General features: G+C 44.4%; 1 protein-coding gene across 4 annotated transcripts in view; it reads right to left on the bottom strand.

The window, feature by feature from the left end:
* The window catches only part of MOV10L1 (Mov10 like RNA helicase 1), a 165,832-nt gene that overhangs the window by 130,721 nt on the left and 7,142 nt on the right, over positions 1-27,969 (bottom strand). For 3 of the 4 annotated variants that reach the window (XM_088457605.1, XM_088457606.1, XM_088457607.1), the window contains exons 3-6: positions 13,456-13,615; positions 11,122-11,234; positions 6,892-7,082; positions 17-160 (exon numbers count right to left, since the gene is read on the bottom strand). In XM_088457605.1, coding sequence (XP_088313731.1) covers positions 17-160; positions 6,892-7,082; positions 11,122-11,234; positions 13,456-13,615 — 608 coding nt within the window. Of the gene's footprint in view, positions 1-16; positions 161-6,891; positions 7,083-11,121; positions 11,235-13,455; positions 13,616-23,725; positions 23,923-27,969 lie in introns of those variants that run through there. The other variant, XM_088457608.1, reaches the window with a different exon arrangement.

Below are 27,969 nucleotides of genomic sequence, written 5' to 3'. Positions count from 1 at the left end.
TATAGAATTTACATACTCAATGCAAATTTGCAGAGATTTACTCTGTCCTTGGTTGATTACTCCCAGATGAGTCATTCTGGAAACCTCCAAGCCTCCTTTGTTCATCATCAAAGCAGCAGAGTATTGACTGTCTAAGTCCCCATCGTCAGGTGTCGGCAAACTGCAAAAGCATCAAAATCATTTTTTTTTTTTTTTTTCAAAAAAGAATCATGAGACATAATTGATTGTATACTGTAACACAGATATCTCCCTTTCCCCAGAATACATGGGCTTGTTACAGGCAGTTATTACTTAGAGGCGCTGCGGAACCCTTGTGCCGTCATATAAATACAAGGATAATTATAATAATAAATTACTTTAATACACCTTAGAGGCGATTCAATTGCTTCTCCGTTCGGGCATGAACAGCCACCGGCACCAGCATTTCTACTCGCCCCCTGCTGAGGAGACGAGCAGAAATGTGAGAAAAGAGCATTTCAGGGCCTTATTTATCATTAGGAGTATATCCAGCTAAAATATGAATTTTTAAATCAGGCATTTTATTGATTTTTATTTACAGCACGAACAGAAAAATAAACAAATATAATTATAAAGGTCCCCACAAATGATGAGATTTGCAAACGATCCAATCTCGTTTGCGATTTCCCTTGTATTTATGTACACTCCCAGACAAACGATATTGTGCCCACACACGGAACGATTGTACAAATGACCAAATGATATAGATGGGTCGTTAACAACTGCAGATCGTTAACGATATATCGTTTGCAGTAAACAACCTCACGATGCATCTTCTGTAATTTAAATAATGGGAGGGCTTAACTAGGGGGAATATAAAGCAGCCGCCATTTTAGGTCTGTGCACTTCTGCTCTGTGACTAGTGAGTCTTGGTTTATACCTGCTGAACGCTGTACATTGCTATTGTGCTCTGCTTCGTTTTTGGCTTGCCTTTTACAAAGTGTGTTTATCCTGCATTCTATTCTGTGGTGATGGATTCCTATCACTATCAGCCTCTGCTAGCCTATGGCTTGATGAAGCTGAAAGGTGATGGAGCTGAGAAAAGGAGGAGAATGAGGTCCTGCTGGATGAAGGAGTGGCTGATGAGGAGGGAGACTCGCTCCCACATGCCGCTGCTGATGGAGATGAGGGAGAACAACCCAAACGATCACCGCAACTACCTGCGCATGGATGACGCCACCTTCCAGGAGTTGCTGCGTCTAGTGACCTCCTATATCAGGAGGCAGGATACCAATATGCGGAGGGCCATCCCGTCTGAGGAGAGACTCATTGCTATCCTGAAGTTTGGGACCCTCATTTCCCCCCAGGCTTTCAGCGTCATCATTCCAGACACCTGCAAAGCCATTGTGAATGTCCTGAAGTTCCACCTTTAAAGGTGAGTAAAAACACTACACATTTTTCTGGTGAAAGAAAAAAAAGTTTTTATTTTTTTAACAAAATGTGGTAAAAAAAACAAACAAACAATCAACATGGTTGTATATTTGCAACGTGACAAACTTTTATGGCTGCATATTTGAAATCAAGCTACCAACATGGCTGCATTTTCAAAGAATTATTAACCAGCATGGCTTAAATTGTTAATATATAAAACTACATTATCAACAAGTTTTAATCAGTCCCAATAGCCTCTATGATATATGTTGGGTCAGACGGCGGATTGAATAGGCCAAGAAACAGATGGCGTAAGTACAGATTGTGGCCCCGGCTTCCAACAATCTGTCCTTACGCCATGTGTTTAGTGAGCGTGTCCAATCTGTGTCATCAACACCGTATACCATAGAGTAGCTATTGGGAGAGAAAAAACTTGTTGATATTTTTAAGAGCATATATAAAATTAAAAAAACATTTTAATTTTTTTTTTTAATTGGGGTGGCTCCTCGTCCACCTCCAGCATGGCTCTGTAGAGAGCCTGAGGATGTGGAGGGGTAAGTGGGTTGGGGAGTAGGGTAAGTGGGATGGGGTGTAGGGTGGGATACTGTTGTGGGCTGGTAGGTGGCTGGCGAGTTTGATAGTGATGTGGAGGGCCCAATTCTCTGAACTGGCTGTACAGTTGGCTGGGGCAGAGGTTCGTCAGTAAGCCTTGTGGTGCTGGCCAGTTGTTTTGATTTTACCCTTATAACTGTGTCATATATGATCCGCTCGGCGTGGATCTCCTGATCCGCATCCATAGCACAGAAATAACTAGCAATATGGGTGCCAAGATTGTCTACATGTCTGGAGGCTTTTGGAGTGCCTGCTCCACTTGTTTTAATAGTCCCGATGTCTAAACGCTTTGGGCCTTGTGCAGATATCTTCTCTTTGTAGGAGGCAGACTACATTCGGCCTCGCTTTTACTGATGGCAGCCATTTGGGGGCTAGAACTCAGGGCCACATTCAGACCTGCTCGCTAGATTCGTTCGCACGCAGCCAAAGTATGCAAATCCTGCGATCGCACGGCAAGGCATTAGCATGCCCACTATGTCTTGGTGTGCGATCGCAGTGTGTATTTAGATGCCCACCAGCCTGTCTGAAGACGCCCACTTTCCCTTAGTGATACACGTCATTTCCAGGAAGTGTATTCAACAATCGGTAATATCGGACCCATATGCAGCACTTGTGGCTGACCATACCCTACCACAAGCACTGCGAGTGCTTCAGTGTGTAATTCAGCCATGTGACGTGTATTATGATGCTGCGTCTTCATTATGCACGCCTCTGAAACGGCGTTAGGATGCTCAGTCACGCCTGCGTTCGCACCACCACTCCCCCGTTTCCATCAACCAACCCATCACCACCCACAAACGGCTCGTCCTGTCACTCATTCTAGCGAGGTGTCTAAGTGCAGGGTGCGAACGCTTCCCGATCGCATGGACTAGTTCACACATGCGCACATTGCAAACATAGTCAGGCTACATGCGAACGCAGCCTAGCGAGCGGGTCTGAATCGGGCCCAGGTCAGGTGTACCAGTCTGGTGAGAAGAGAGAAAAAAAAAAAAGCATAAGTATCATGTTTTAATATTTTTTTTTTCTTGTTCCAGTCAACGGTGGAGGAGTGGCAAAGCATTGTTGAGGAATTTGATCGGAGGTGAAATTTCCCAAACTGTGGGGAAGCAATCGATGGGAAGCATATCCGCATAACTCCACCTGCCAATAGCATCTTTTTATTATTATTACAAGGGTTTTTTTTAGTATTGTACTCATGGCGGTGGTGAAAGCCAACTATGAGTTCATCTTTGTGGATGTCCAGAAAAATGTCCGTGCTTCGGATGGTGGGTCCTTTAAAAAAATAAAAACACTTCTATGAAAGGCTTACCTCCAATAGCCTGAAATTGTCAACAGCGGAAACGAAGCACGGCCTTAACTTTGTGTTTGTGGCCGACGAGGAGTTTGCTCTACATGAACACTTGATGAAGCCTACGCACAAAAGCGCATCTATAACTACAGGTTCTCCAGGGCATACAGGATTGTTGAAAACGCCTTAGGTATTCTGAGCAACCGGTACAGAATATTCCACAGAGATCTCCCCAGAAAATGTTTCCAGCCGGGTGGCATCAAGAAGTAGCCGGGTGGGGGCCTTAATAATAGCAATAATAAAATTATTAAACCCTGATCTTATAATGTTTTAAACTTGAATTAACATTTCTTATTAAGAGGCCCAGTCGTCTGATTATGAAAAATCAGCAGTCTGTAGGATCTGGTCCTTGTTATACAGTTTCCAGATACTGTCTCCACTTGCAGGCTCCCAAAGTGCCAGGTGGTAGACACTTTCTTGCCGGGTGGTGCACCCGGAAAAAACAGCCTGTGGAGAACACTGTTCCATACGGCAATAAATCTGCGTGTGGACAAAATTGACGTGCTGTGTCCTACACAATTTTCTGAGAAAAAAAACAGCCAGCCATTAGAAGACATCAGGCACAGCTATGCCCCGACCAGCCAGAGGAGACAGTCCAATTGCACTCTGTGGCACAACCTGTCAATCTGGAGACAACGGGGACTGCGCGCGCTAAAGAAGTCAGGGAGCAATACCTGGCCTATTTTAATGGAGTGGGGGGCAGTGCCATGGCAAGAGGACTGTCTCCATTGAACAGTTTTGGACAATTTTGGACTGTAGGACTATATTAGCAAACATTTGCCATGGTGTGTATGCACTATGTCTGTACTTCTCACATCTAAAAGAAGACCGTTTATCCGCTTCCTGTGTATCCTCTTCCGGCAAATTCTCCACCATAAGATACCGAGAAGCTTTTTGTGGTTCATGCTCGTGAATGAACCGAGCAGGTCAAAGTACCATAATGTGGTAGTATACACGTCTTCTGTCCCTGCTCCTGAAGCCCGCGAGTCCTGTTTCTTGTATTCTTTTAGGTAGACAGTCCTCAAGTTCTGTATTCTGCCCTTAACCCATTTCGGACACGCCTCATCCTGATAGGGCAAGCTGAATGTCACTAGCTCATCTATGGTTGCGGCTTTTGTTTGTTTGTTGCTATTCTCCTTTACTTTTAACTCTCCATAAGCATTCATGGCTTCTGTATAGCTCCAGGAAGCCAGTGATGAATTGTCTTTCTCTAGAACTATTCATGTCTGTAGGAAAACAGAAAAAGGAAAACTGTTTTAATACACCAATTATTTTAATGTGTTTTTTTTTACTGTTTACATTGTTAATGTTTTTCCTGTTTAAAAAATCGAACTGGAAAAACATTCAAATAGGTTTATTGATAGTGTTTTAAATTTTACATTGTATTTTAATATAATAATCACCATTGGTGGGTTTTGAAATATAATAATTTGGTAGAAACTACCTTGGAGCTACACTAGCATAACATTGGTGGTGCAGGGGTTAAAAAACATTGATGGTACAGTGAGTACATTAGTGGTGGAGGGGTTAATTACATTGGTGGTAATAGTGGGTACATTAGTGATGCAGGGGTTAAAAAACATTGATGGTACAGTGGGTACGTTGGTGGTGCAGTGGAATACGTTGGTGGTACAGTGGAATACAGGGACTACTGTATACCCACTTGAATCTTGAAAGCAAAACTCCCCCGACGATCCACACTGCTGCTTCTCCATCACCGTCCTCGTCGTCTGGCACAAAATGGAGGAGGGAAGTGGCCAGGATCAGTGACAACAAATTGACCATCGTCCATTATGCACACACACGGAACGATGTGTGCCAAATCGTGAAAGATAAGTCGATATCTTCCTGCAGGTTCAATTGATCAGCAACGTCGATCAATGACGGCGAGGGCGCGCATCTGCATCGTTGTCATGCCCATACACATTTTAAACGATTTGTCGTTCCAATCAGTAGAAAGTGTCCAAATCGTTTAAAAAAAATAAATAAAACAAAATTAAGAAATTAAGAAAATCGCACTGTGGGGGGGCCTTAAGACACAATAAATAACAACCGTATATATCATAATATAAGAGACCACCACACCAAGAGAGCAATTTGTTGATTAAGTGCAGATATATTTAGAGATTAGAGGGGGATACGCCCTGGATCAACCCTACACTGCAGTGTAAAAATAAAGCTAACCAGGTAATAATTTCCCTACAAGCACTCACTTAGTTTGTCCAAGTGCACCATTTAGCTTAATTGCTCCTACCACTAAATCAGACCCCCTAGGGCAGTGTTTTTCAACCACTGTGCCATGGCACACTAGTGTGCAGTGAGCGCTTGTCAAGTGTGCCGCGACGGTCAGTTAAGTGCACTTGTACTGTAGTTTGTTTTATTCCTGAGTAGGCAAATGTATTGAGTTTTACTCCTGTGGAGGCCAATGTAGTGTGTTTTATTCCCAAGGAGGCCAATGTATGTGTATTTTGTTTATGTGGGAGTCAATGTGTATGTTTTTTCATTGGTCACGCACGTCACATCCCCGGATAGTGTGCCTTGGCAATTTTGTGTAGTGTGCCTCGAGTTGAAAAAGGTTAAAAATTACTGCCCTAGGGGTATATTTACTAAAGTGAAAGTTTTTAGAAGTGGAGATGTTGCCTATAGCAACCAATCAGATTCTACTTAACATTTAACCAACACCTTCTATAAGAGAATAGATAGAATTTGATTGGTTGCCAGGGGCAACATCTCCACTTCTAAAAACTCTCACTTTAGTAAATGTATGCCCTAGTGTGTAGCTTGAGACAGGTTAGGTTTCAGTTGGTTGAAATATAGGTACTTGGTCCAAATGCATGTCCTTAAAGGTTACAATTCAAACTTCTGTCATTTTAGCAGAATACATTTGATTAACTGAAAGTAAACTCGATTTAAATGGAAAATAAAAAATCAGTAAGGGATGATTTATGTATGGTGTGAAGGACACTTGAGAGTTGTACCATTTATGCCTTTGAAAAGGGAACCAGTCACAAAAGAAGGACTAAATGTGTAACACAGGGTTACCTACCCTCCTGATTCGGACGGGAGCTTCATGAAAATCGGGTACCGCTCCCGCCCCCCCCCCCCCCGGAAGGCAGGCAAGCCTTTTGGCGGCTGCCGACCCATCCACCCCCCCCCCACGCAGTTACACTAGAAAACCCCCGCAGCAGGGGAGTCCTGTGACGCGATTCGAGCTGGATCGAGTCATCGTAACCCCGCCCCCTGCCCCACAATGCCATTCATTTCATCATTGTGAAGAGGGGGAGGGGCCACAATGACACGCTCATGCCCCATGCTCCGCCCCCAACTGAGCATCATCGCAGCGTCAAGCCCCCCGCCTGTGAAAGCCTGACAGCTCCCTCCCGTAAGGAGGGAGCTAAAAGTAGGCAACTATGGTGTAACATCAAGTTGAGTTAGGAATCTAAAGTCACCATATTTAGAAACCAAGGATGTCAAATATTTCTCTCTATATACATAAACACACAATATTATAGGAGGGATATCAAGACATAAGATTTTATTACCCATTTCTTTTAGTCGGCGCTATGCATAGTGCTCTCCAAACATAACAAGATTGGTTGCTTTCTACTACTACTGTGTTAACCAGGTCATTTCGATGAGGTTTATAGCCTTCAGGAAGTTGTAAGGAATCCATTGTGAAGAAAATGCTCTCATTAATTACACCAGTCATTCCATAGAAAGCAGAGATTTTCACCTGGATAAATAAGCAGACATCAGCAGGGTGAATGCAAAATATTACACTGCCATAGTAAGTCATCTACCACTACTTACAGTCTCAGTGCCTCTATTACCCCAATGCTACTTTTGGTGTTTCACAGTAGAAACATAGCAGTCAGTGATTGCAATCTACACCTGCTTATGACTGTCTTATTATAGTACAGACATTTCCACATTTGTTGTAAACACAAAGGCTTGTTCAATGAGCTCTGCAATAACGATCTTATGGATTGCGACTTAAACAGTGAGAAATGTTAGCAGGTTATTCTGCTTACCTATTACATATACTGTATGTTCTTCTGTGGCCCTAACCAAGTACAAACTGTCACATACAGTACATGCTATATTACATGTTTAACGGCTCCCACCATGCAGTTATTATACATACGTGATTTGCTGAGGTTAACTGTAACCAAAATAATGTTGTTATCATACAATACTAAGGGGGGGAATTCATTTAGCCCCTTTCATTTTTCGCACACGAAAAACTCCAGTCTGTTATGGGGTTTTTTTTGTGCGAAAAAAACGTGGTTCACCCGAAAACCATGATAAATTCATAGACATATGTGTTTTAGTGGCAGAGACAACATGAAAATAGGGTCATTATCATGACCTCAGGCAGACGAAAAAAAATCCCAGGTAACTTCCTGCTTCAGGACTAATTGAACCGGTGAGTGACTGCTGAGCCACTAAGGTCGATATATAGACATTCTATCATGTCAACATTTGATTAGTGTCTACATGATGAATGTACACATGGTCAATGTCGAAATTATAACCATGTTGGCATTACAGTATACCTGAGAAGGGAACTGCCCACAATTCATTTGGTTGGTGGTATTCCTTAGAGTCAGAAATAGGAACACTTATTTGGAAGAAAAAACAAGACGACGACTTTGTTCAGTGCACTCTTATGTTAATTAAAATAGTACTTTTTGATATCTAAAATGTGTGTATTTAGTCTAGAACAATATTCTAGAGAATTCAGAAGTTTATATCCAAGGCTAAATAGTAATACAGCTTGTCAAACAATACTCTTAAAACAGAAAAAGGAGGGGGGTTTAACCCCCTATTGTTCCTCAGCACACTGAATAATGAGATATTGGTTGCATGCATTTGCAAATACATGGGAGGCTGCTGGGCCACGTCACGGCTTCTCTGTCACTAGCAGTCCCTAACACTAAGGGGTTCATGTCCGGGGCGCAGTGCAACCCAAAAAACGTCCAGCCCAGGACCCCCCCAGGACATCACACGGAAAATGGAAAGAGTGACAGTGCAGTGTAAAGTATAGATGTGTAAGACTAATTAATAAGTGTTGAAAAAAGGTGTTAAAACATATGTTTGTATTGTATTCATGTAATATTTCACATAACAGGTGATGTGAAAAGCAACTATGTTTATTAAGTGGTGGTGCCCTGAGGAGGCCCAGCCAGACCAACCCGATTAGTACTGCTAAATTGATTGAGCAGCTGCCATTTTTGTTTGTTTGTTAATACTCTTAAAACCGTTTGCAGCAAAATATAATTGTGTGCTGGAAGTAGTATAAAGTGAAATATCTGTATATTAAAAAGGAGATATTAATAATCCCTTAGTACCATATGGCATAGGATAAAGTTTCAATTATAACTTCATATGAAAAAAAACTGAAAAACCCCAGTAGGTAATAGACCGTAATCACGTTGAACAAAAAAAATTGTGGGTACCAGGGACCCCACATTTAAAAAAAAAAAAAATAGGGTCCTACCCCACTGTCTCTGGCTCCCATCACATATTGAGGGCAGGCAGCAGTTTAGACAGTGCTGTGGGCAAAAACTCAGAAACCCCCCCTGTGTGCACGGCTCAGGGAGCTGCATCATGTCCTTGTAGTGCCGTTGCATGCAAGGAGACGTGCCAAAAAGGTCTCTGTCCTAGCTTTACCTCCTCTTTTTATAGCCTGCAGCTGGGCCAGGATACATCAGTCACTTAATTGGCAGTCAGGGATTGGCTGCAGTGGAGCGCATTCCTTGGGATCCACCCATTTTGGAGAAACGAGTCCCCAGTCACCAAAATCGGGTAACAAACGCGCAATAGTGCGTATTTGCGATCATGGATAGATATTAATAATATACTTTTATTTAAATGAAATGTAATGTATATTGCCCACCACCAATATATTATTAGAGATGAAAGATTCGGTTTTGCTGAAAACCGAACACACCTGAACTTTGGGGTTCCAAGCCATACAGAGGGGTTCCGAGTAGAACAGCGTCCCGACTCGGGCCTCTCGCCAAGTTCGACTCTAGGATTTAAAATCCGGATCTCACACGTTTTGGACTGCATGCAAGTCCCTACCCCTCATGATTTCTAGTGCTATCTCACACAGGAGAGTGTGGAGTGGTTGTAGATTGTAGTTTATGCTGCAATACTACATAGTAATCACCATTAGAGAGCGTTGTAAGTAGATTGAGTTGGTGGGAAGCGTGTAAAAGGCTGCAGGCATCTTTGTCACTGTGTATGTTTGTTTGTCAGACACTAACTAGCACCTGCAATACAGTGCAAACAGGCTCTTGTGTATGTTTGTTAGAAGTGAACTTAAAGTGAGCTGCACTTAATTACAGTTGTTTTTCACAAATGTGCTACATTTTAAACTGCAGTGTGCTCTGTCACTCAAGCTGGGCATACACGTTCAGACGTCCAAATAAAATGCCTTTCAGACCAACAGACATTTTATCTGGCAGCCTGCCAGCCGCAGATGTCCGCGGCATACACTGAGAGATGTCACACAGTGTATTAGCCCCAACATCTGCACTGTGTCCCCAGGGGAGGAGACATTTCAGGAACACAGGAAATGTCTGTGTTTCGGTCGCGGCTGGGCATAAACTGCCCAATGCGGCCGACAGTTTAACTCATAAATATCGCATCGGACGGGCATGCTGGACAAGCCAAATTACCTGATTGTAGCGGTTTTTATCACGCTTAAAGAAATCCAAAACCGAACCAATATAAACATCCTTGATCCTTAAAGGAGCACCAAAACGTTGGCTTTGTTTTGTTTGGAGTGCGTACATTGTTACATTTCATAATATATATATATATATAAAAACGTTTTAGGTCGCACGCAAAACTTAATCAAGGGTACCAGGATCACATAATTTATAGCAGTTGGTCCTGTATGGACAAAATCCAGCACACCTCTTTGGAAATAGTAAGAAAAAAAACTTTAATTGGTTTTACTTACTATTTCCAAAGAGGTGTGCTGGATTTTGTCCATACAGGACCAACTGATATATATATATTTATTATTATTATAATATTTGTACACAATTTATTACCAAGGAGAATTATATACATAAAACATAGAGGTGGAGGGTACAACTGTAGCCGCTAGGCTGTTTCAGAGGGGCACTGCGCCCTGCCCTATTTCTGAAGGGCAGAAAGCACCCTGCCCTCCAGCGTGGCGCCCCACTGAAACAGCCTGCAGGTTCTGTCCTCCACCCGTGGGCCGCAGTGTCCCGCAGGCGGGGAAAGCGGCAGAGTAGCCGTCACGCCATTCACAGTGACCGTAGCGCTTGGGGCATTTCCGTAAGTGCCGGGCACGCCCCCAAGAGTGATGAAAAAGGGGACGTGTCATAAAGGCACCCCCCATTTTCATTGACCACATCCCCTTTTCAGACGCGAAGTGCCCTTTGCTCTAGGTCCGGCGCCCTGCCTGCCGCCGGACCTAGAGTGAACACTACACTTTATAACGATTATATTCATTTCAAAATGGTTTTGATGCACTTTTCATATGTTCAGCAAGACTATATTATATTGTATGAAGCAATGCATGAAGCCATGTGAACAAAATTCAGTGAGTCCATAGTATATAGCTGCATTCTCAAAACAATTCCAACAGGCACTGGCACTGTAGTGCAACATGTCTAAAATTCAATAATGTCACTTACATACATTTATGTACTACAATATCTTAAAGGTGGTATACAAAATTAAATGCAGATTTACATTCACAGATAAGTCATACACTGAAAGCTACATACCTTGTCTACCCGTTTACATCTCAGTGGCTTTACAGAACATGCCTCACTGTTCCATGTTGACGGATTGATGACATACTCTGCTTTTACCCAGTCTCCTTTGTAAGGAATATATCCTAAAAATAGAAAAGGGATAAAACTATTACCCAAACAGTGGGGGTCCTACCCCTGTGACCATCTTCCCCTGCATGTGGGTCACCAGTTAAGAAATAAGGGCCTGATTCAGACCAGTTCGCTAGGCCGCATTCGCACGGAGCCATCATCAGCCAAAGTATGCAAATCACACGATCGCTAGCAAGACATTAGCACGCCCACTTTGTCTCGGCAAGTGATCACGGTATGTATTTAGACGCCCACTTTCCCTTAGCAACATACGTCATCTCCAAGAACTGAATTAAACAAATCGGTAACATCGGAGCCACACGCAGCACTTGTGGCTGACCATAACCTACCGCAAGCACCGAGAGTGCTGCTGTGTGTAATTCAGCCATGTGACGTGTATGCCGACAATGCGTCATAAGTATGTACGCCCCTGAAACGGCGTTCAGACGCACAGACATGCCTGCGTTCGTACCACCACACCCCCGTTACCATCGACCATCCCCTGTCACCACCTACAAACGGCAGGGCCTGTCCCTCATTCTAGCGGGGCGTCTTTTCAGGGTGCGAATGCCTCCCGATCGCATGGACTAGTTTGCGCACGCGCACTGTGTCTTGTACGCATGCGCAGATTGCAAACATAAGCAGGCTACATGCGAACGCAGCCTAGCGAACGGGTCTGAATCAGGCCCTAAGCTCCATAAAGAAAGAGCCAATTTGCAGAAGTTGTTACAGAGGAATCTAATGAACCTGCCTTCTGCTCAGTTAGGTCTCAGCTTCAGTCAGCAAACATACACTTAAAAATCTATGTGAATATGAATAGTTACCAACTGGTCAGAGTCAATTGTAATTTTGTTGGCAGATTCAGGTGCAAAGAAGAAGCAGTGCCATGAGTACTGATAAGGGTTTCTAAGGAGATGGAAAACCATAATTTAAGTTTAAAAAAAATAAATAAGTAAAATAAAATACATTTTTACCTGCACACAATAATGCCCCTTTCACATCTCAAACCCAGGTCCGACCAGGGATATTGAACCCGGGTCCGACCCGGGTCAAACCCTTTCACACTGCACTTTCGACCCGGGTTATTCCCGGGTTGGTCCTTTTCCAAAATTCCATGGATGTAATTTTAAATGGACTTTTAGGCTCAGAAAGATGAGGTGTCAGGTGTCAGAAAGGAAAGGTATATTGTACCTGGAAGTGATGTGAACTGAGGGCAGAAGTGCAGTTTCCTGTCCACACAGTCCATCAAAAAAAAGAAAGTTAGCTCCTCGCTCGCCATGCTTTGGGCTCGGTGGCTTGCCACATGATTATATTCCCCCGCTATGCCCACTTGGATGATAGGGAATGATGTTGGACACTGGCTGATGACGTCAGGGTCGATCTACTGAAGGGGATCTAGCTGCTTCAGAGTCAGAAAGAGCTCACTCTTTCTGTGTAGTGTGCTGGCAGGGCTCAGGCTGCTGACATCATTAAGGCATACAAAAAGCAGCCAATCAGCACTTTTCCCTGAGTCCCATGTTGAATAACCCGGGTTAGACACTTTTAAGTGCACATAGACCCGAGTCCGACCTGTGTTTAACACTGCTTATAACCTGGTTTGAAATGCCGGGTTGCTCGACCCGGGTTATTCAAAAGTGGTGCTTTTAGACTGCACCTCGACCCGTGTCGAGCTGCCTCAAAACGGCAATCATCTGGGTTATTTTGGAGATGTGAAAGGGGCATAAACAGTGTCGGCGCTTGGAGATGGCATGTGCTTTCGCCGGAATGCGGCTCTCCCTTTGCTGTAAACCCTTTTACACTGAGACTTACCCGGGTCCTTTTCTGGGAAAAACCCTGCTCGCTAGCAGGGTTAGCTTCCCGGGTGACTGGACCAGGGTGGAGCCATTTCCACTGACCAAAATCCCAGGTTGATGCGTGCTCATGTGCAATAACCCCGGAGTTTTCAGGTCAGTAGAAAAGGGGTTGAAGGTAATCATAGCTAATATAGGCAGTAATAGCCAATAAGGGCAGGCAAGCATAGTAAATATACAGGAGTGAGCTGCCTGTCTGCTTATGCATCATATATGCCATGTGTGAATACATACTATGAGATAATTGGAAGTATACTTACAAATTTGGCACTCTCATATAACAGAAGTGGACGTTTATACACAATGTGGCCCCACTTGCATCTATGGCATTAAAATAGTCAAAGATATACATCTTAAAAAAAAAAAAAAAGTATCTAGAAATTACCTTTGCAGGCATCACACATGGAAAAATATGTTGTCTGATTAATTTCTCCTCCATCTTTATTGCAAAAAGTAATAGTGCCAATTAAAACTTTTAAGTCAAGATCCAAAGCATTTGAATTAGCAGGAGTGTCACTTTCCCACCTGTCAGACATGCACTGCACCTAAAAGGCAATTACAAGTCATACATTACTATAAAGGATCGGTGTCTTATTCCTAGAACATAAAAGATGTTAAACTAATCCTCAGTGTACTGCTACACATAAGGTCAAGAAGTATTTTCTTCATTTTACACACTTACTGGACACACACACATAACGACAACAACGAGGTCAACCCAATTAGGTGCGAATTGCGAGTAGCAAGTTTGTTTCATGAAACTCGACGACTTCGCACGAATGTGCGCATCCCAGAATTCATCAATTCAATTAAATCTGCCTATTTGCGAAGGTTTACGAATTTACTGGCAAATGCGATGTGAGAGAAGTGCATGAAAAAGTGGGGAGTGAATTTCGTTAGCAGGACCGTATAGAAGGCTGTTTGTGGGCATTAGCAAAGAACTGAAGGGTTTTAAATGGTGTCAACACAGGAGGTCACAAAACAACATCAAACAAGCTGCAACATAACTGGCATAGAAAATTGTCAGGGTAAAAAACAGGTATGCAGCACTGGACAGGACCTGCGGAATCGTAGAAATAAATTTACCGGTAAGTACAAAAATCCTGTTTTCTCCTTCATCCACCAGGGGACACTAGAGCTTACAACACTGGGGATGTCCCAAAGTCTCCCTCTCACGGGAGGAGAGCGCTGAGAAACCTGCAAACACTCTGCGGCCACAACTAGAATCAGGGGCCACAAAAGGTATCAAAATGATAGAACAGCACAAAAGTGTGCAGAGAGGTCCATACAGCTGCACAGCAAAGCTGAGAAGCAGAAGCTCTCCTCTATGCAGCCAAAGAAGTACCCACCAAGAACGTACAATGCGCAGAGATGGATACAGGCGGAGGACGATCATTGGCGACAAAAGCCTGTCGAATAATCAGACCGATCCATTTGGTCAAGTTTGTTTTGACGCAGAAAAAGGGTCCAGTTTACAAATTCCCTCACGATGGGCCACATAAATACAGAGAACCCATACCACTTCTAAAGCAAAGCCGCAACAATCAGCTAATTCCTGTGGAAAGCAGAGACCACCTTAGGCAAAAAGGAAGGGCAAGTACGTATTTCCTCCCTGTCATCGTGAAAAACAAGATATGGGGAGTGACAAGACAGAGCTCCCAGCTTGGACACGCATCTGGCTGAAGCCAACGCCAACAAAATTACCAGTTTCCAGATAAGAAACTTCAATGCCACCTCGTTTAAGGGTTCAATAAGCGTGGACTGAAGAAATGATAGGACAAGGTTGAGATCCCAGGGGGAAGTAGGCGGAACAAAAAAAGGAGGCTGGACTCAAAGCACCCTCTGCATAAAATTCTGAAGTTACGGGAGGAGGCCCAGATGACTGTGAAAGAACACAGATAAAGCACAGACTTGAACTTTCAGCGAGCTGAAACCAAGTCCAGCATCCAAACCTCTTTGCAGGAAGAGAAGGCGGCGAGGTAAGCGAAAAGAAGATGTGGAGGAACCACGTCCTTCGCACCAGGACACGTAGGACCTCCATATTCTATGGTAATGAGCGGACATAACCGGCTTACATGCTTTAAGCATTAGTATGGTGTCACAAGCCGCCCCACTGCGAATGCAGGGCAAGCGTTTGCTGAAACTCCTCCTACATTCTGTCCACCATTCCAGGATCTATCTGGATTGGCTCTGGTATCTATTTCCTTCTGGTGCGAACATTGCTACGATGCCGGTAATAGCGTTTCACATGTTTCCGCTTTGGTGTTGTCTTCTATTATCCATTCGAGTACCCAGTCCTCCTGCCTGCTTTTGTTACCTGCCGTTTGGGTCATCTAGGCGGCACGGTGCGCATATCTACTACCTGCCGTTTGTCATCTAGGCGGCACGGTCTGCATATCCATGCTCTGCCGTTTGTGTCATCCAGGCGGCACAGACTGCACTCAGTGTCCAGAGTGCGCAGTTCTGTGTCCAGCTGCTTGTGTCAACCCGGTGTCACTGGCCGCACTCCAGCGTCCTAAGTACGCAATCCAGCGTACCACAGCCTGTGTCAACCCAGCGGCATAGCCCTTTCTTCAGACCACCACAGCCTGCCAAGGTTGCTACACGGCCCAAAGGTTGCATCTTGTTCTACGGTCCACAGGCCACAGCTTGCAAAGGCTGCTAGACGGTCCAAAGGCAGCATCTTGTTCTACAGCCCACAGGCCACAGCCTTCCAAGGCTGCTACACAGTCCAAAGGCCGCATCTTCTCCTACGACCCACAGGCCACAGTCTGTCAAGGCTGCTAAACGGCCCACAACAAGCCAAGGCTTACCAGCCCTCAAGGCTGCTCCACGGCCTCGGCTAGCCAAGAGTTCCAGCCCTCAAGGCTGTTGCTGGACTATGTCTACAAAAGTTAATACCCGCCTCTTAACATATGGATCACCTTGTGCGAAATACCATGACTCCTCAAGATAGCGGTCTTAACAGCCACGCCGTCAAACGAAGCAGACGTAAGTCGGGGTAGACGAATGGACCCTCCGAGTGTAGCAGCAGAGGCCATGGATCATCTGCCAGGAGGAGAAGGAGATCTGAGTACCTAGCCTGACTGGGCCAATCCGGCACAACCAGGATAACTGTTGTGGCTTTGCGCTTGAGAACCTGTGGAAGCGGCGGGAACAGGTACATTAGGTCATACGCCAAAGGGAGTGACAGCACATCCGCTCTGATGGCCTTAAAATCCCTTGTTCTGGAAAAGTACAGGGGCAGTTGATGTTTCTTGAGGCTATGAGGTCGATCTGCGGTCTGCCCCAACGACGTATCAGTCGAAGGAAGACTTCGGGATGTAGAGCCATTTCCCTTGGATGAAGATCCTGATGAATGAGGTAATCCACCTCCCAGTAGTCCACCCCTGGTATGAAGATCACGGTGATGGCCTTGGCGTATCTTTCTGCCCACTGGAGTATGCCTCTCGCATTGCCATGCGACTGCGAGTCCCCTACCGCCTTCCGGTTGATACACGTCACTGCTGTGGCGTGGTCTGAATGCACTTGGACCGGCAAGCCCTGCTGGAGGGGAGCCGCCGCCAGCAGTGCATTGTAAATCACCCGGAGTTCGATAACGTTAATTTGTAAGAGGGACTCCTGATGAGACAAACGCTCCTGGAATTGATTGTCTACTATTACTTCTCCCCAGCCGCGAAGACTGGCGTCCATGGTAAACAGGATCCAATTCCAGATGCCGAAACGACGACCCACCAGAAGGAGAAAAAAAGGAGAGAAAAAAAAAAAAGTAGGAGAGAGAAAAAGAGAGAAAAAGAAAGAGAGAGAGAAAAAGAAAGAGAGAGAGAGAAAAAAAGAGAGAAAAAGAGAAAAAGAGAGAAAAAGAGAAAGAGAAAAAAAGAGAGAAAAAGAGAAAAAGAGAAAAAAAGAGAGAAAAAGAGAAAAAGAGAAAAAAAGAGAGAAAAAGAGAAAAAGAGAGAAAGAGAAAGAGAGAGAGAGAGAGAGAAAGAGAGAGAGAAAGAGAGAAAAAGAGAGAGAGAAAAAGAGAGAGAGAAAAAGAGAGAGAGAGATGATGATGCAGCTGAGACGAGAGAGAGAGACCAGATGATGCATCCGAGACGAGAGAGAGAGACCAGATGATGCATCTGAGACGAGAGAGAGAGACCAGATGATGCATCTGAGACGAGAGAGACCAGATGATGCATCTGAGACGAGAGAGACAGACCAGATGATGCATCTGAGACGAGAGAGACCAGATGATGCATCTGAGACGAGAGAGACAGACCAGATGATGCATCTGTAGATGAGATCCGGACCATTGGGACAGAAGATTTAACTGGAACGGCCTGGAGTGAAATCTGCCAAACTGGATGGCCTCGAAAGATGCCACTATCTTCCCTGGAAGCCTGATGCAGAGGTGTATCGATACCCGCTGTGGCTTGAGAATCAAACGGACCAAATCCTGAATGGCTAGTACCTTGTCCAGGGGAAGGAACACCCACAGTATCCAGAATCATCCCGAGGAACTGAAACTGCTGAGATGGTAATTGATAATCCAGCCGTGTTGTATGAGGATCTGATGAGTCAGAACCACATGGTTCAACAGACTCTCCTCCAATGAGGCCTTGATGAGTAGATCATCCAAGTATGGGACAATGTTAACTCGCTGAGAGGGAAGATGGGCAATTAAAACCGCCATCACTTTGGTGAAGACCCTGGGCGCCGATGATAGCCTGAAACTGATCATGAGAGTCCTTGAACACAAATCGAAGGAATGCTTGGTGAGGTTCCCAGATGGGAATGTGTAAATACACATCATTGATGTCCAAGGATACCATGTACTCTGCCGCTTCCAAACCCGTAATGACTGAGTGAATGCATTCCATCTTGAATCTGTGAAAGGAAAGGTAGAGAGTGAAAGGATCAAGGATTTAGGTTGAAGATGGGCCTGACCAACCCATCTGGCTTTGGAACCACGAACAGGTTGAGACACAAGATTCTGAACCCATGAGTCAAAACAAGTGTGGATCCAAACTTCCGTAAACATTAGAAGGCGGGCACCCACTTTGGGATCCCCCAGGTGGCACAGGAGCCCATCATGCCACAGGTTTATCTGCTGGCTTGGGGTCTGGACAACGGGAACTGGAAGCCTGGCGTTACCTAGAACCTCCTCTAACTGCCGAGGAAGCGCCTCTTTGGTCTGCCCTGGAATCTAACGGGCGCCAGAAAGGAATGAAAGGACAGACCATTAAAGGAATGACACGGAGTAGCTGCTGAGGAGGGTAAAAAATGTACTCTTGCCGTCTATGGACAGAGAAATCCACTTGTCTAGTTCCGGTCCAAACAGTATATCAACTGTAAACGCAAGTCCTTCCACAGCATGCTTAGACTCTGCGTCCACCTACCAAGTGCGAAGCCACTGCAGAAGCAGAAATTATGGAGCCTATGTGACCAATGACTCTAGAGGCCTCCCCCAGATAAGCAGCAGATTCCTGGATATGTTCAGCAAAAGAGAAGATCCACTCTTGGCATATTAGACCTCAGTCCCTCAGCCAATTAGTCAGCCCATTTTTTATACCACCTTGTTAACCCAAGAACCGACTAGAGCCGGTCTAAGCAGGGTCCCGGCAGAAGGACTTATGTCTACAGGCGATATACTGTTTGGACCGGAACTACAAGTGGATTTCTCTGGCCACAGGCTCTGAGCCTTCCTATAGGGATGTAGCTCTTGGCACTGGAAGTGTAGATTTGAGAGGCGAGAGACTGAAGAGTCCACAGACAAACGATTTTCCCCATTTACTTTTATTATCTACCCGCCTTGTGGTATACCTCAGCGGCTTCCTCAGACAGAATGTGGAAAGCTGAGGTATACCACAAGGCGGGGAAATGCGTTACAGGCTCCAGCTCCACACTATCATCCACCAAAACAGAGCACTCTGTTGGATCAACTTCACTGTGAGTAACCACATCAAGATAACTGTCAGTGAACACCATCACCTGGGCATTAATAAGATTCTTGCCAATATCAGTTTACAAGACGGGTGAAGGATAGCGGAGACTACTTGTACCTGGCTGAAAAAAAAAAAAAAAAAAAAAAAATTATATATATATATATATATATATATATATATATATATATATATATATTCACATTAAAGGAAATGGGAGGATCTTTATCGCTCTATGAGAAATTTCCCAATTATTAAATGGACATTAAAACTTGAGATCGTGTACTCACATATATTTATAATCAAGTCCTCTCCAACCATCAAGGAACAAAAAGTACTGTTTTTCAATTGGTCCTTGACCTAATAAAATGGTATGGATTAAAATACACTTGGAATCTTGAAGTGTCATTTTGGGATATAATCCAGAGAAACGTTTAGTGAAGTGTGGAGCGGTTTCATTTATTATATTGTATTTATATGTTGTTAACTTCCACATCATAGCAACATATGTGGAGTTGTCAGCAGCTTGCCATTATCTCGGCTGCTTTATATAACCACATGCTCAGATATTAACCTGATATTCCAGAAGTATTTATACCCATGCATTGTTATTTATGCAAATTGTCTTGTGTTTTAATTTTATGTGTTTTATATATGGCCATTTGTATGTTATATTAAACTGTATTTATTATTATTATTATTATTATTATTATTATTAAGACAGAAGGTCTCCAATCAGCAGCGCTTTTTATTATTCTTTTTTCTTGGGTTTTTCTTGTGAGAAGACCTCCGCTAGCATTTCACCTTCCTCCTCCTCCTGAGAGGAATTATCCACGTCAGATTCCTCCTCCGATTGAAGGACAGCTTGAAGGGCTCGTGTCCTGGGAGACCTCCCACGGTATTTGAGGCTCTAGAAGAAGAGCCCATCATCTGGACTACACTATCCACCGAACGGGTTAGTCCCTGTGTCCACGCAGGTTCATTAGCTAAAAATGATGAGTGAGAAGCGCTGGGACCCTCCCTAGCTGCTTCCCTTTCCACAGGACAGTAATAGGAGAGACAGAATAGAGGGAGAGGAGCAGGAATCACAATCAATGCTTCCAAAAACCCTAAGGGAGCTCACAGCCCTTGAATAGACTCTGGCTCCAATCAACAGCTGTGGATACAGCCAGCTATGCAGCAACCCAGCGCTACGCAGTAGAACTGTCCGGAGGCGTGACCAGCGTGCACCAACTGATGAGGAGGCTATGCAGAAAAGGCGGTGCTTAGCACTGCTAAGTGACGCAGCAACGGCCACCGGACATAAGCCCCGTCCCCTCTCAGCTGGGAGGGGCGCCGACTTCAGCCGGGATGATAACCGACTGTGTAACTAATGCAGATGTGCAGCTCACAAACTGTATAGTGACCAGTACTGATGTAAGGGAGGGGATGTTCAATCCCCCAAGCAGTGACAGCCGCCTACACTCCTTCACCCAGTACTATCGGGTGCAAGGAGGGAGGGAGGCGTGGAAGTAGCTGTTGTCACTCCTGACAGTGACAGCCGCGTGAGAGCCGCTATCACTGAACCTAGTCAGTCTTCACCGCTCCTGCTAATCAGGAGCAGTGGTAATACTTACATGCTGCTCTTCAGAGCCTTACTGCTGCGGCCGGGATTGCTGGGCTTAGGGGGCCAGTGAGGACCCCGGGCACAAGCCATTTCCAGCTGTGGCGAGCCTCACATAGACCGGTGTCTCTATGTAGGGGCCCCCTCTCAGGGCACCGGACTCAAGTTGAAATAGCTGTAACGGTACCCTTCCCGGAGGCTCCCACGTAGCAGACAGGCTGTCGTAGTAAAACAGCCCCACTTTGCACTGGCTCTCTCGGGCATATTTTTAAAAACTGGGGCATAAAGGGGGAGGAGCCAGTCAAACATTCAGATTAATTAAAGTACCAGGCTCTACTCAACCACATCTATACCCCAGTGTTGTAAGCTCCAGTGTCCCCTAGTGGATTAAGGAGAAATGCAAATTCACTCTGACTGGTTCAGTGCAAATTGCTAATTGGATTGCAAAATTAGTTTGCTATGTGAATTCGAAGAGAAAACAGCAACTCGCACCTAATTGGATTGACCCCAAATAATACATTTTATTTATATAGCGCATTTCTCTAAAAGGACTAAAGGCGCTTTACAGAAATCTTGAAGATAATACAGGTTTCAATTAGCAGAAAATACAGAAACCTTGAAGAAAATACAGAGCTAGGCAGCCATTTTGGTTAATTAATTCCAAAGATTATTCATCCTACCCAAAAAAGTACCAAATGAGACCGCCATCACGGGCGCACTACATAAGTTACACCGGGAACCTGACCCCTAGAGGAGGGGCGGGACTCAAAATATGAATACTAAATAGAAATATAAAGAAACACAATTTAGAATTTTCAAAAGACATTTTTATTCCTTGCAGTTTTAAGATTGGTTAGGCCAAATTTAACTTTTGAAGTTTTCTTTTAACTTTGTTTAGTTATTGCTAAGTGCAACAAACAAAACATTTCATAACTTTGTCTAAAGAATAGTTAATGTACTGTGCTTGTTTGTGTGTACTACTCATTCATATGTTAAATTAATGAGAAGCAGAACAGATAAAAAAAAAAAAAACAGTATTGGATAACAGATCAATGGGCATATGTATCAAAGCTTGATGTGAGATAAAATTGTGAGATATATATATCACCAACCAATCAGCTCCAAACTATCATTTCTTAAACACAGCCTGCAAAATGTAAATTAGAAGCTGATTGGTTGGTGATATATCTCTCACAATTTTATCTCACATCAAGCTTTGATACATATGCCCCATAGGCCCCTAAAACTTTAGAAACTGGCACAACCTATTTCCAAGAGATTGACATTTGCTACTAGTACAATAGATGAACCACTTAACTGACAAATTCTTTTTCCAAAAACCGCTCCAAAATTGTCGGTTTCTTTTATGATTGAATTAGGTCACGAACACAATTTTAAACTTAACCATCACTATTTTATTTGAAATTTTTAAAACACAGTATACCATAAAAATAGCAATTTTTATGTTATACTGTAGTGATGGCCATTGACGGCTGTACCATCGATGGTTCAACCATCGTTAGAAGCCATCAATTGTTTCGCGATTGGCCGAGGAGATCCCTGTAGACCACAACTGCCGATGTTTCCTAAACATCGATTGAGGGTTGCCATCGATGGGGCAACATTGATGGCCACCAGCAATGGCAAACCCACTTGTTTTCAGTCAGACTATCGATGGTTTGCAAACCATCGATGGTCGGTTGCCATCCCTAATCAGGGGCTCTGTGATATCCATCGATCGAGAGAAAAAAAAATTAATATATATATATATATATATTTTAACAACTGTTCATATATTGCCCGACCGCCAGCAGTGGTTGGAACACATGGGGACGGGGAGGCGGAGCTGTGGCCGGAAAAGAGTGGGCGGGAGCGCCGGGGTACATGGCAGCAGCTGCGGCTACCAGAGCTGCTGCTCCTACACAGTGATCTTACTGATCACTGTGTTCCGGAGCCGCAGCGGGTGGGTGTCCCGCTAGTGGCCCGGCGACATAGCAGCGGCGGCGGCTGCCAGAGCCGTTGCTACGGCTTCCGACGGTCCGGCTGCCCGATCACTGCAGGCCACAGTGATCGGGGCACAGCAGCGGCTACATGAGCCGTGGCTGCTGCTTCTAGGGGGGGTGCCGCCGGTGCCCGATCACTGTGGCCAGCAGTGATTGGGACACAAAGGAGGAGGAGGCGCAGGTGTGGAGGGACCGGCAGGTCCCTCTGATGTGGGCGGCTGCTGAAAGTTAACTTCCAGCCTGCCGCCCACTGTGTGTTTCTGACTGGTCATATCAGATATCAGGGAAACCCCAGCCTGGTATGGTCGGATCTGATGTATCAAAGCTTGATGCGAGAAATTGTGAGACATATATCACCAACCAATCAGCTTCTAACTTACATTTTGCAGGCTGTGTTTAAGAAATGATAGTTCGGAGTGGATTGGTTGGTGATATAGATTTCACAATTTTATCTCACATGCATATGCCCCTATATTAATAACGGTGCATGAAACCACATGAACATCACAATGCGTGCATTTCCATGCTGTTTTAATCCCCCAGTTTGTGAATAAGCTCCTTACAGATCTTAAGCTGGCCATCCACTATACAATTATCCGTCAGATATCTGTCCAATCTGGCTGGTTGGAATGAAAACCTGGTAATGTATGGGAGCAAATGACAGTCCATCATATGGTTTTAAACACTGAAAAAAGGAAAAAGAAAAAAATTGTTCAAATTGGTTACATTACTGTGTTTTAACCAATTTGTCTGAACAACCATTTTTAGCTATTTTCCAGTGTTTGTGAGCAAATGGATGATTGTCATTTGCTCCCATACATTAACAGGTTTTCATTCCAACCAGCCAGATTGAACAGATATCTGACAGAAAATTGTATAGTGGATGGCCAGCTTTAGTCACCTATGCAGATTGCATTGTATTGTGCATGAAACCATATAAAAATAAAGTCCAGTATTACAGTGTCAGTACACAGTATTGACTATGTTCATCACATGAAAACTATTCAGACTGTAGTATAATCACATGTACACACATGCAGTGTCTACCAGTATTTCAAGGTATTACAGATGCATAACAACAAAACATGCAAAAGGTTGTGCATTTTTCAACTTAACACCCACCTGATTGAGATACCAGTAAAACATTGTTGTTGTCATATTAAATGAACTCATATGCAAGGACAAGCATTAAAACCCTTCACAGAGAAAATGAATGCAGCTCTTCCCACAAGCAAAGCATCAGCTATGATCCGAAGTACAACCTCTTTGAAATAGTTTGTTGTAAACTGAAGGGGTGCAAAGTAATTCCTGCAGGGCCCCACCCAGAAAGCAAGCCTCTGTTCTGCCAAATTAGCACTTTGTTTTTTTCAAGTGCAATCTAAATGATTTTTCTTGATTGCTTTTCTGTGCCTCTAAAACCAATGTAACTATGAACCTGGCTTAACAGGGAGTTTTATACAGAAATGTATAAAAGTTAAAAAAGCACAACTAGTACACATCATGAACCAGTTCCTAGAAAGAATGAATATAATGCTGTATTGCAGATTCAGCTTCTTCCTAAATGTCAAGATCAAGACTGCAAAAGGCATTTTAGGTGCGTCTTATAAATATTTTGAAGCGCAGTGGAATAATCTTAAAAATAATCTTGAAAATAACCTTTTACTGAGATAATACCACATTAGTGGAATATGTATCAAAGCTTGATGTGAGATATAATTGTGAGATATATATGACCAACCAATCAGCTTCTAACTTACATTTTGCAGGCTGTGTTTAAAAAATGATAGTTTGGAGCGGATTGGTTGGTGATATATATTTCACAATTTTATCTCACATCAAGCTTTGATACATAGAATAGTGCCAGAAAATATAATATCTGCAAATTGCCTGCACAATATCCTGAAAATGTGGAGCACCCTGCCTCCAGTGAATGTATATCATGGTTAAAATTGTACTGACAACCTTTCACATATGCAATCAGATAATATATTCAAGTAAAACTATACGTCTAAATCAGTGTTGGTTAACCTTGACACTCCAGCTGTTATGGAACTACATAACCCAGCATGCACTGCTACAGTTTTACTATTAGGGCATGCTAAAACTGTGGCAGGGCATGCTGGGATATATAGTTCCACAACAGCTGGAGTGTCAAGGTTAGCCAACACTGGTCTAAATAATGGCTTTTGTTATGCAGGAAAATAAAGTACTCCTATCCTCAATTTATTTCTACACTGTATTAGTCATATATGAAACTTTCTCTGTATATTCTTGTTTGTCTATATTTCTATATGCTCAGAACACAGCACTTAGACCAAGCATACTTAAATATATCCATTATTATTCTTAGGTTCCTTTAATCACACACAGGTGACAGGGGCGGACGCAGGATTTACTGGGGCTCATATTTATATGTTCTTACTATACTATCCCCTTAAACTGGGACACTCATGAATTACACAGTTTCTGTGGCTGAATAAAACCAGGTGAAATGCAGACAAAGGCCCTGATTCAGAGCCGGACGCTCTGACCAGAGCGCTCGCTCTGAATCAGGGCCCACCTCCATAATTATGGAGCGTCCTCCTGGACCATCGCGACCATCGCCACTGCGAGCCGAAGCCTGCGGTTGAGTTTCTCAACCGCAAGGCCCGGAGTGATTTTGGCTCTATCAGAGCCAAAATCACTCCCACTGACATCACTAGTGATGTCAGTGGGGCCGGCTTCTGACAGTAGGCGTTCCCTTGGGAACGCCTCCGTCTGGCAGGCACGCCCCCGGCACGCCCACCAAAGGGGGCGTGCTGTCAATCAACATCGACAGCACGCCCCCTTTGATCAGACACAACGAGCGAAGGAAAGTCCTTCGCTCGTCGCGTCTCGCGCATGCGCACGACGGAGCTCCCTCCGTCGTGCGCATGCGCAGTGCACACCATCGACCAACTTGCGAGCGGACAGCCGCGCGCGAGTGGGTCTGAATCAGGCCCAAAGTCAGAAAGCCACAGTAATTCATGAGTGTCCCGTTTTAAAAGGATAGTATGGTAAGTATACAGAGATTGACAGCAACTGTATGTGAAGACAGAGGAAGCTGCCCCTGGACATTCTGTATGCAGACAACTCTGTTGATCAGAGCTCTCTCTCTGTAGCTGCAGATCCGCGATCACGGTCACAGTTTGTACTGAGATGGAGACACAGCTGTCTCCATCTCTGGACAGAAAAAACCCCAAACTTCATCCTTTCAGGGGAGGTTTCTAAATACCCCGAAACCGCCCCCAACTACGCCACTGGGTGAAATATTTTTTTCTGTGAACGCATCTAAGTTGAATGGTCAATGTATCCAGATTCCTTGTGCACATAGAATGTTGGGCATTTCTGGGCAGTGACAGGGAGGGGGCTAAGCAGATACATATAGATGGTCTGTCTTATGGGAGTGTGTAGGACGTGTTGCCGTTAGTGGTTGCGCACAGGCACAGAATCGTTCACACAGAGCCCATATTCAGGCAGATAATGTCACGACTGGCTGTGCGGAATTCCCTGCTGAGGGGATGAAAGCTGAGGTCCCGGGCTGAGGAAGGAATCGGAGACGAGGGGCCTGTATGTAAGATCTTATCCACGAATACCGGATGTTGACGAGACTAGACCAATGGCGCGGAGTCTAACCAGCTGGGAGATGTTCACCAGTGACCCCTCCAAGCTGGATATGGGTTTAGCTGCACCCAGCTGGCAGGTCGCGGCCCTTTGGTTAGGTGTCCGGTACCCACGGGAATAGAGAAATTACAACAGTGGCCCTACAGAACTACTTCTGTAAGAAGTAAACAGCACCAATGAGGAGATTGCAACTTGTACACTGGAAAGGTCTTTTGACGCAGTTGCACCGAGAAGTGGCAATCGTAGTAGTACACAAATGAACGTGGTTTGACGCAGAGTTGCACCAAGAAGTTGCAATCGTAGTAGTACACAAATGTAGGTGGTTTGAAGCAGAGTTGCACCAAGGGGTGGTGGTGATCACACACCCTGGTGTGGTGTCCTGACGCACAATTGCGCACCAAGAGAGCACCTGGTGGGTACACAGGCAATGATGTAAATACACTCTATTGCACAATGGATAGGCACTTGTTTAGCACACAGGCAAGATGTTTGGACGCATTGTTGCACAAAGAGTTGGCACTTGTTAGCACACAGGCAAGATGTTAGTACGCACTGTTGCAGAAGGAGTTGGTATTCGTAGACTCAGGGATATCACGAAGAGGGAACCTGGAACGAGGTAGCGGCAGTAGACACTAGGTAGCGACAACGTTGCATAGGCAACTTTCTTCTATCCGTAGACAGGCTTTATACCCTAAGGTAGCAGATCATTGGTGGACAGCGTCAGCTAACCACTACCATACTACCATTGGGTAAAGGGTAGTCAGGTGATGTGAACTGTCATGGACGCATCCATGATGGCGGCCACAGTAACCCAGGCACGGTGTGGCACATGGATGTCCACATGGCACTAAGAATAATGTTCAGCGCGTCACCCGCCGCTGCACCTGGCATCTGACCACCCGAGGGATCAGGGGTAGTCGGCACCGCGGTGTGTAACGGCCGATCCTAGGCTGCAACCTGACAGATAATCTGCACCTGCCATAGGACTGTTGCAGGTATCAATGGTGCGACTGTTTACGCACCAAGCAGTATTTGAATGACTGAAGATGCCCAAAGTCGATGTCTCAGTCCTTGCACTTGCAGACGTACAGATGGACACCAGGGAAGGACTTGCAGCAATATTTGCATAAGGTTTCAGAAGCAGTACTGGCAAAAGATGCACACATCTCAGAATCAGGCCCATAATTGCTTACATTTATAAACTAAACTAAATAATTCATGATTCTAGTGTAAAAGACAGTCCATTTAAGAGATATTTGATCTCAATGAAGGTATAAATTCATTACAAACCTACAGTACAGTAAAGGGTCAAGCTTATTTAGCATTGCCTGTTTTCAGGCTCTCCGCTGAGACTGAAGGACTACACCCTACTTACTGCTGTGTGCTAATCTGGTATCCCGCAGCTAGGGTCTCTCATTGCCTGATTGCACAACAAACGTCCTCATTTTCCAAAAGCTGCCCAGTAGGATTCTGCCTGGTTTACACAAAGATCTCTTTTATTTAATTCTGGGGATAAACTGAGGCAGCACAAATTTACAGATTACAACACAAGAATTAACTCAATCCTGTCGTTTTGTAGCAATCAAAACCAAAACACTTGAGGGTGGTTTGCAAAACCAAATCCAGATCTAAAACCTTGAAGGAGATACATATCCAAAACCAAAACAAGGGGGTCGGCGTACATCCCTGATTAAAACTTCTTTCAGGTTCCCCCTCCAAAAAAA

The sequence above is a fragment of the Taudactylus pleione genome, unplaced genomic scaffold (genome assembly GCF_031769625.1).
Source record: "Taudactylus pleione unplaced genomic scaffold, aTauple2 ptg000041l, whole genome shotgun sequence".
Taxonomy (NCBI): domain Eukaryota; kingdom Metazoa; phylum Chordata; class Amphibia; order Anura; family Myobatrachidae; genus Taudactylus; species Taudactylus pleione.
The sequence above is the reverse complement of the archived record's forward strand: the minus strand, read 5'-3'. Positions and strand labels throughout refer to the sequence as shown.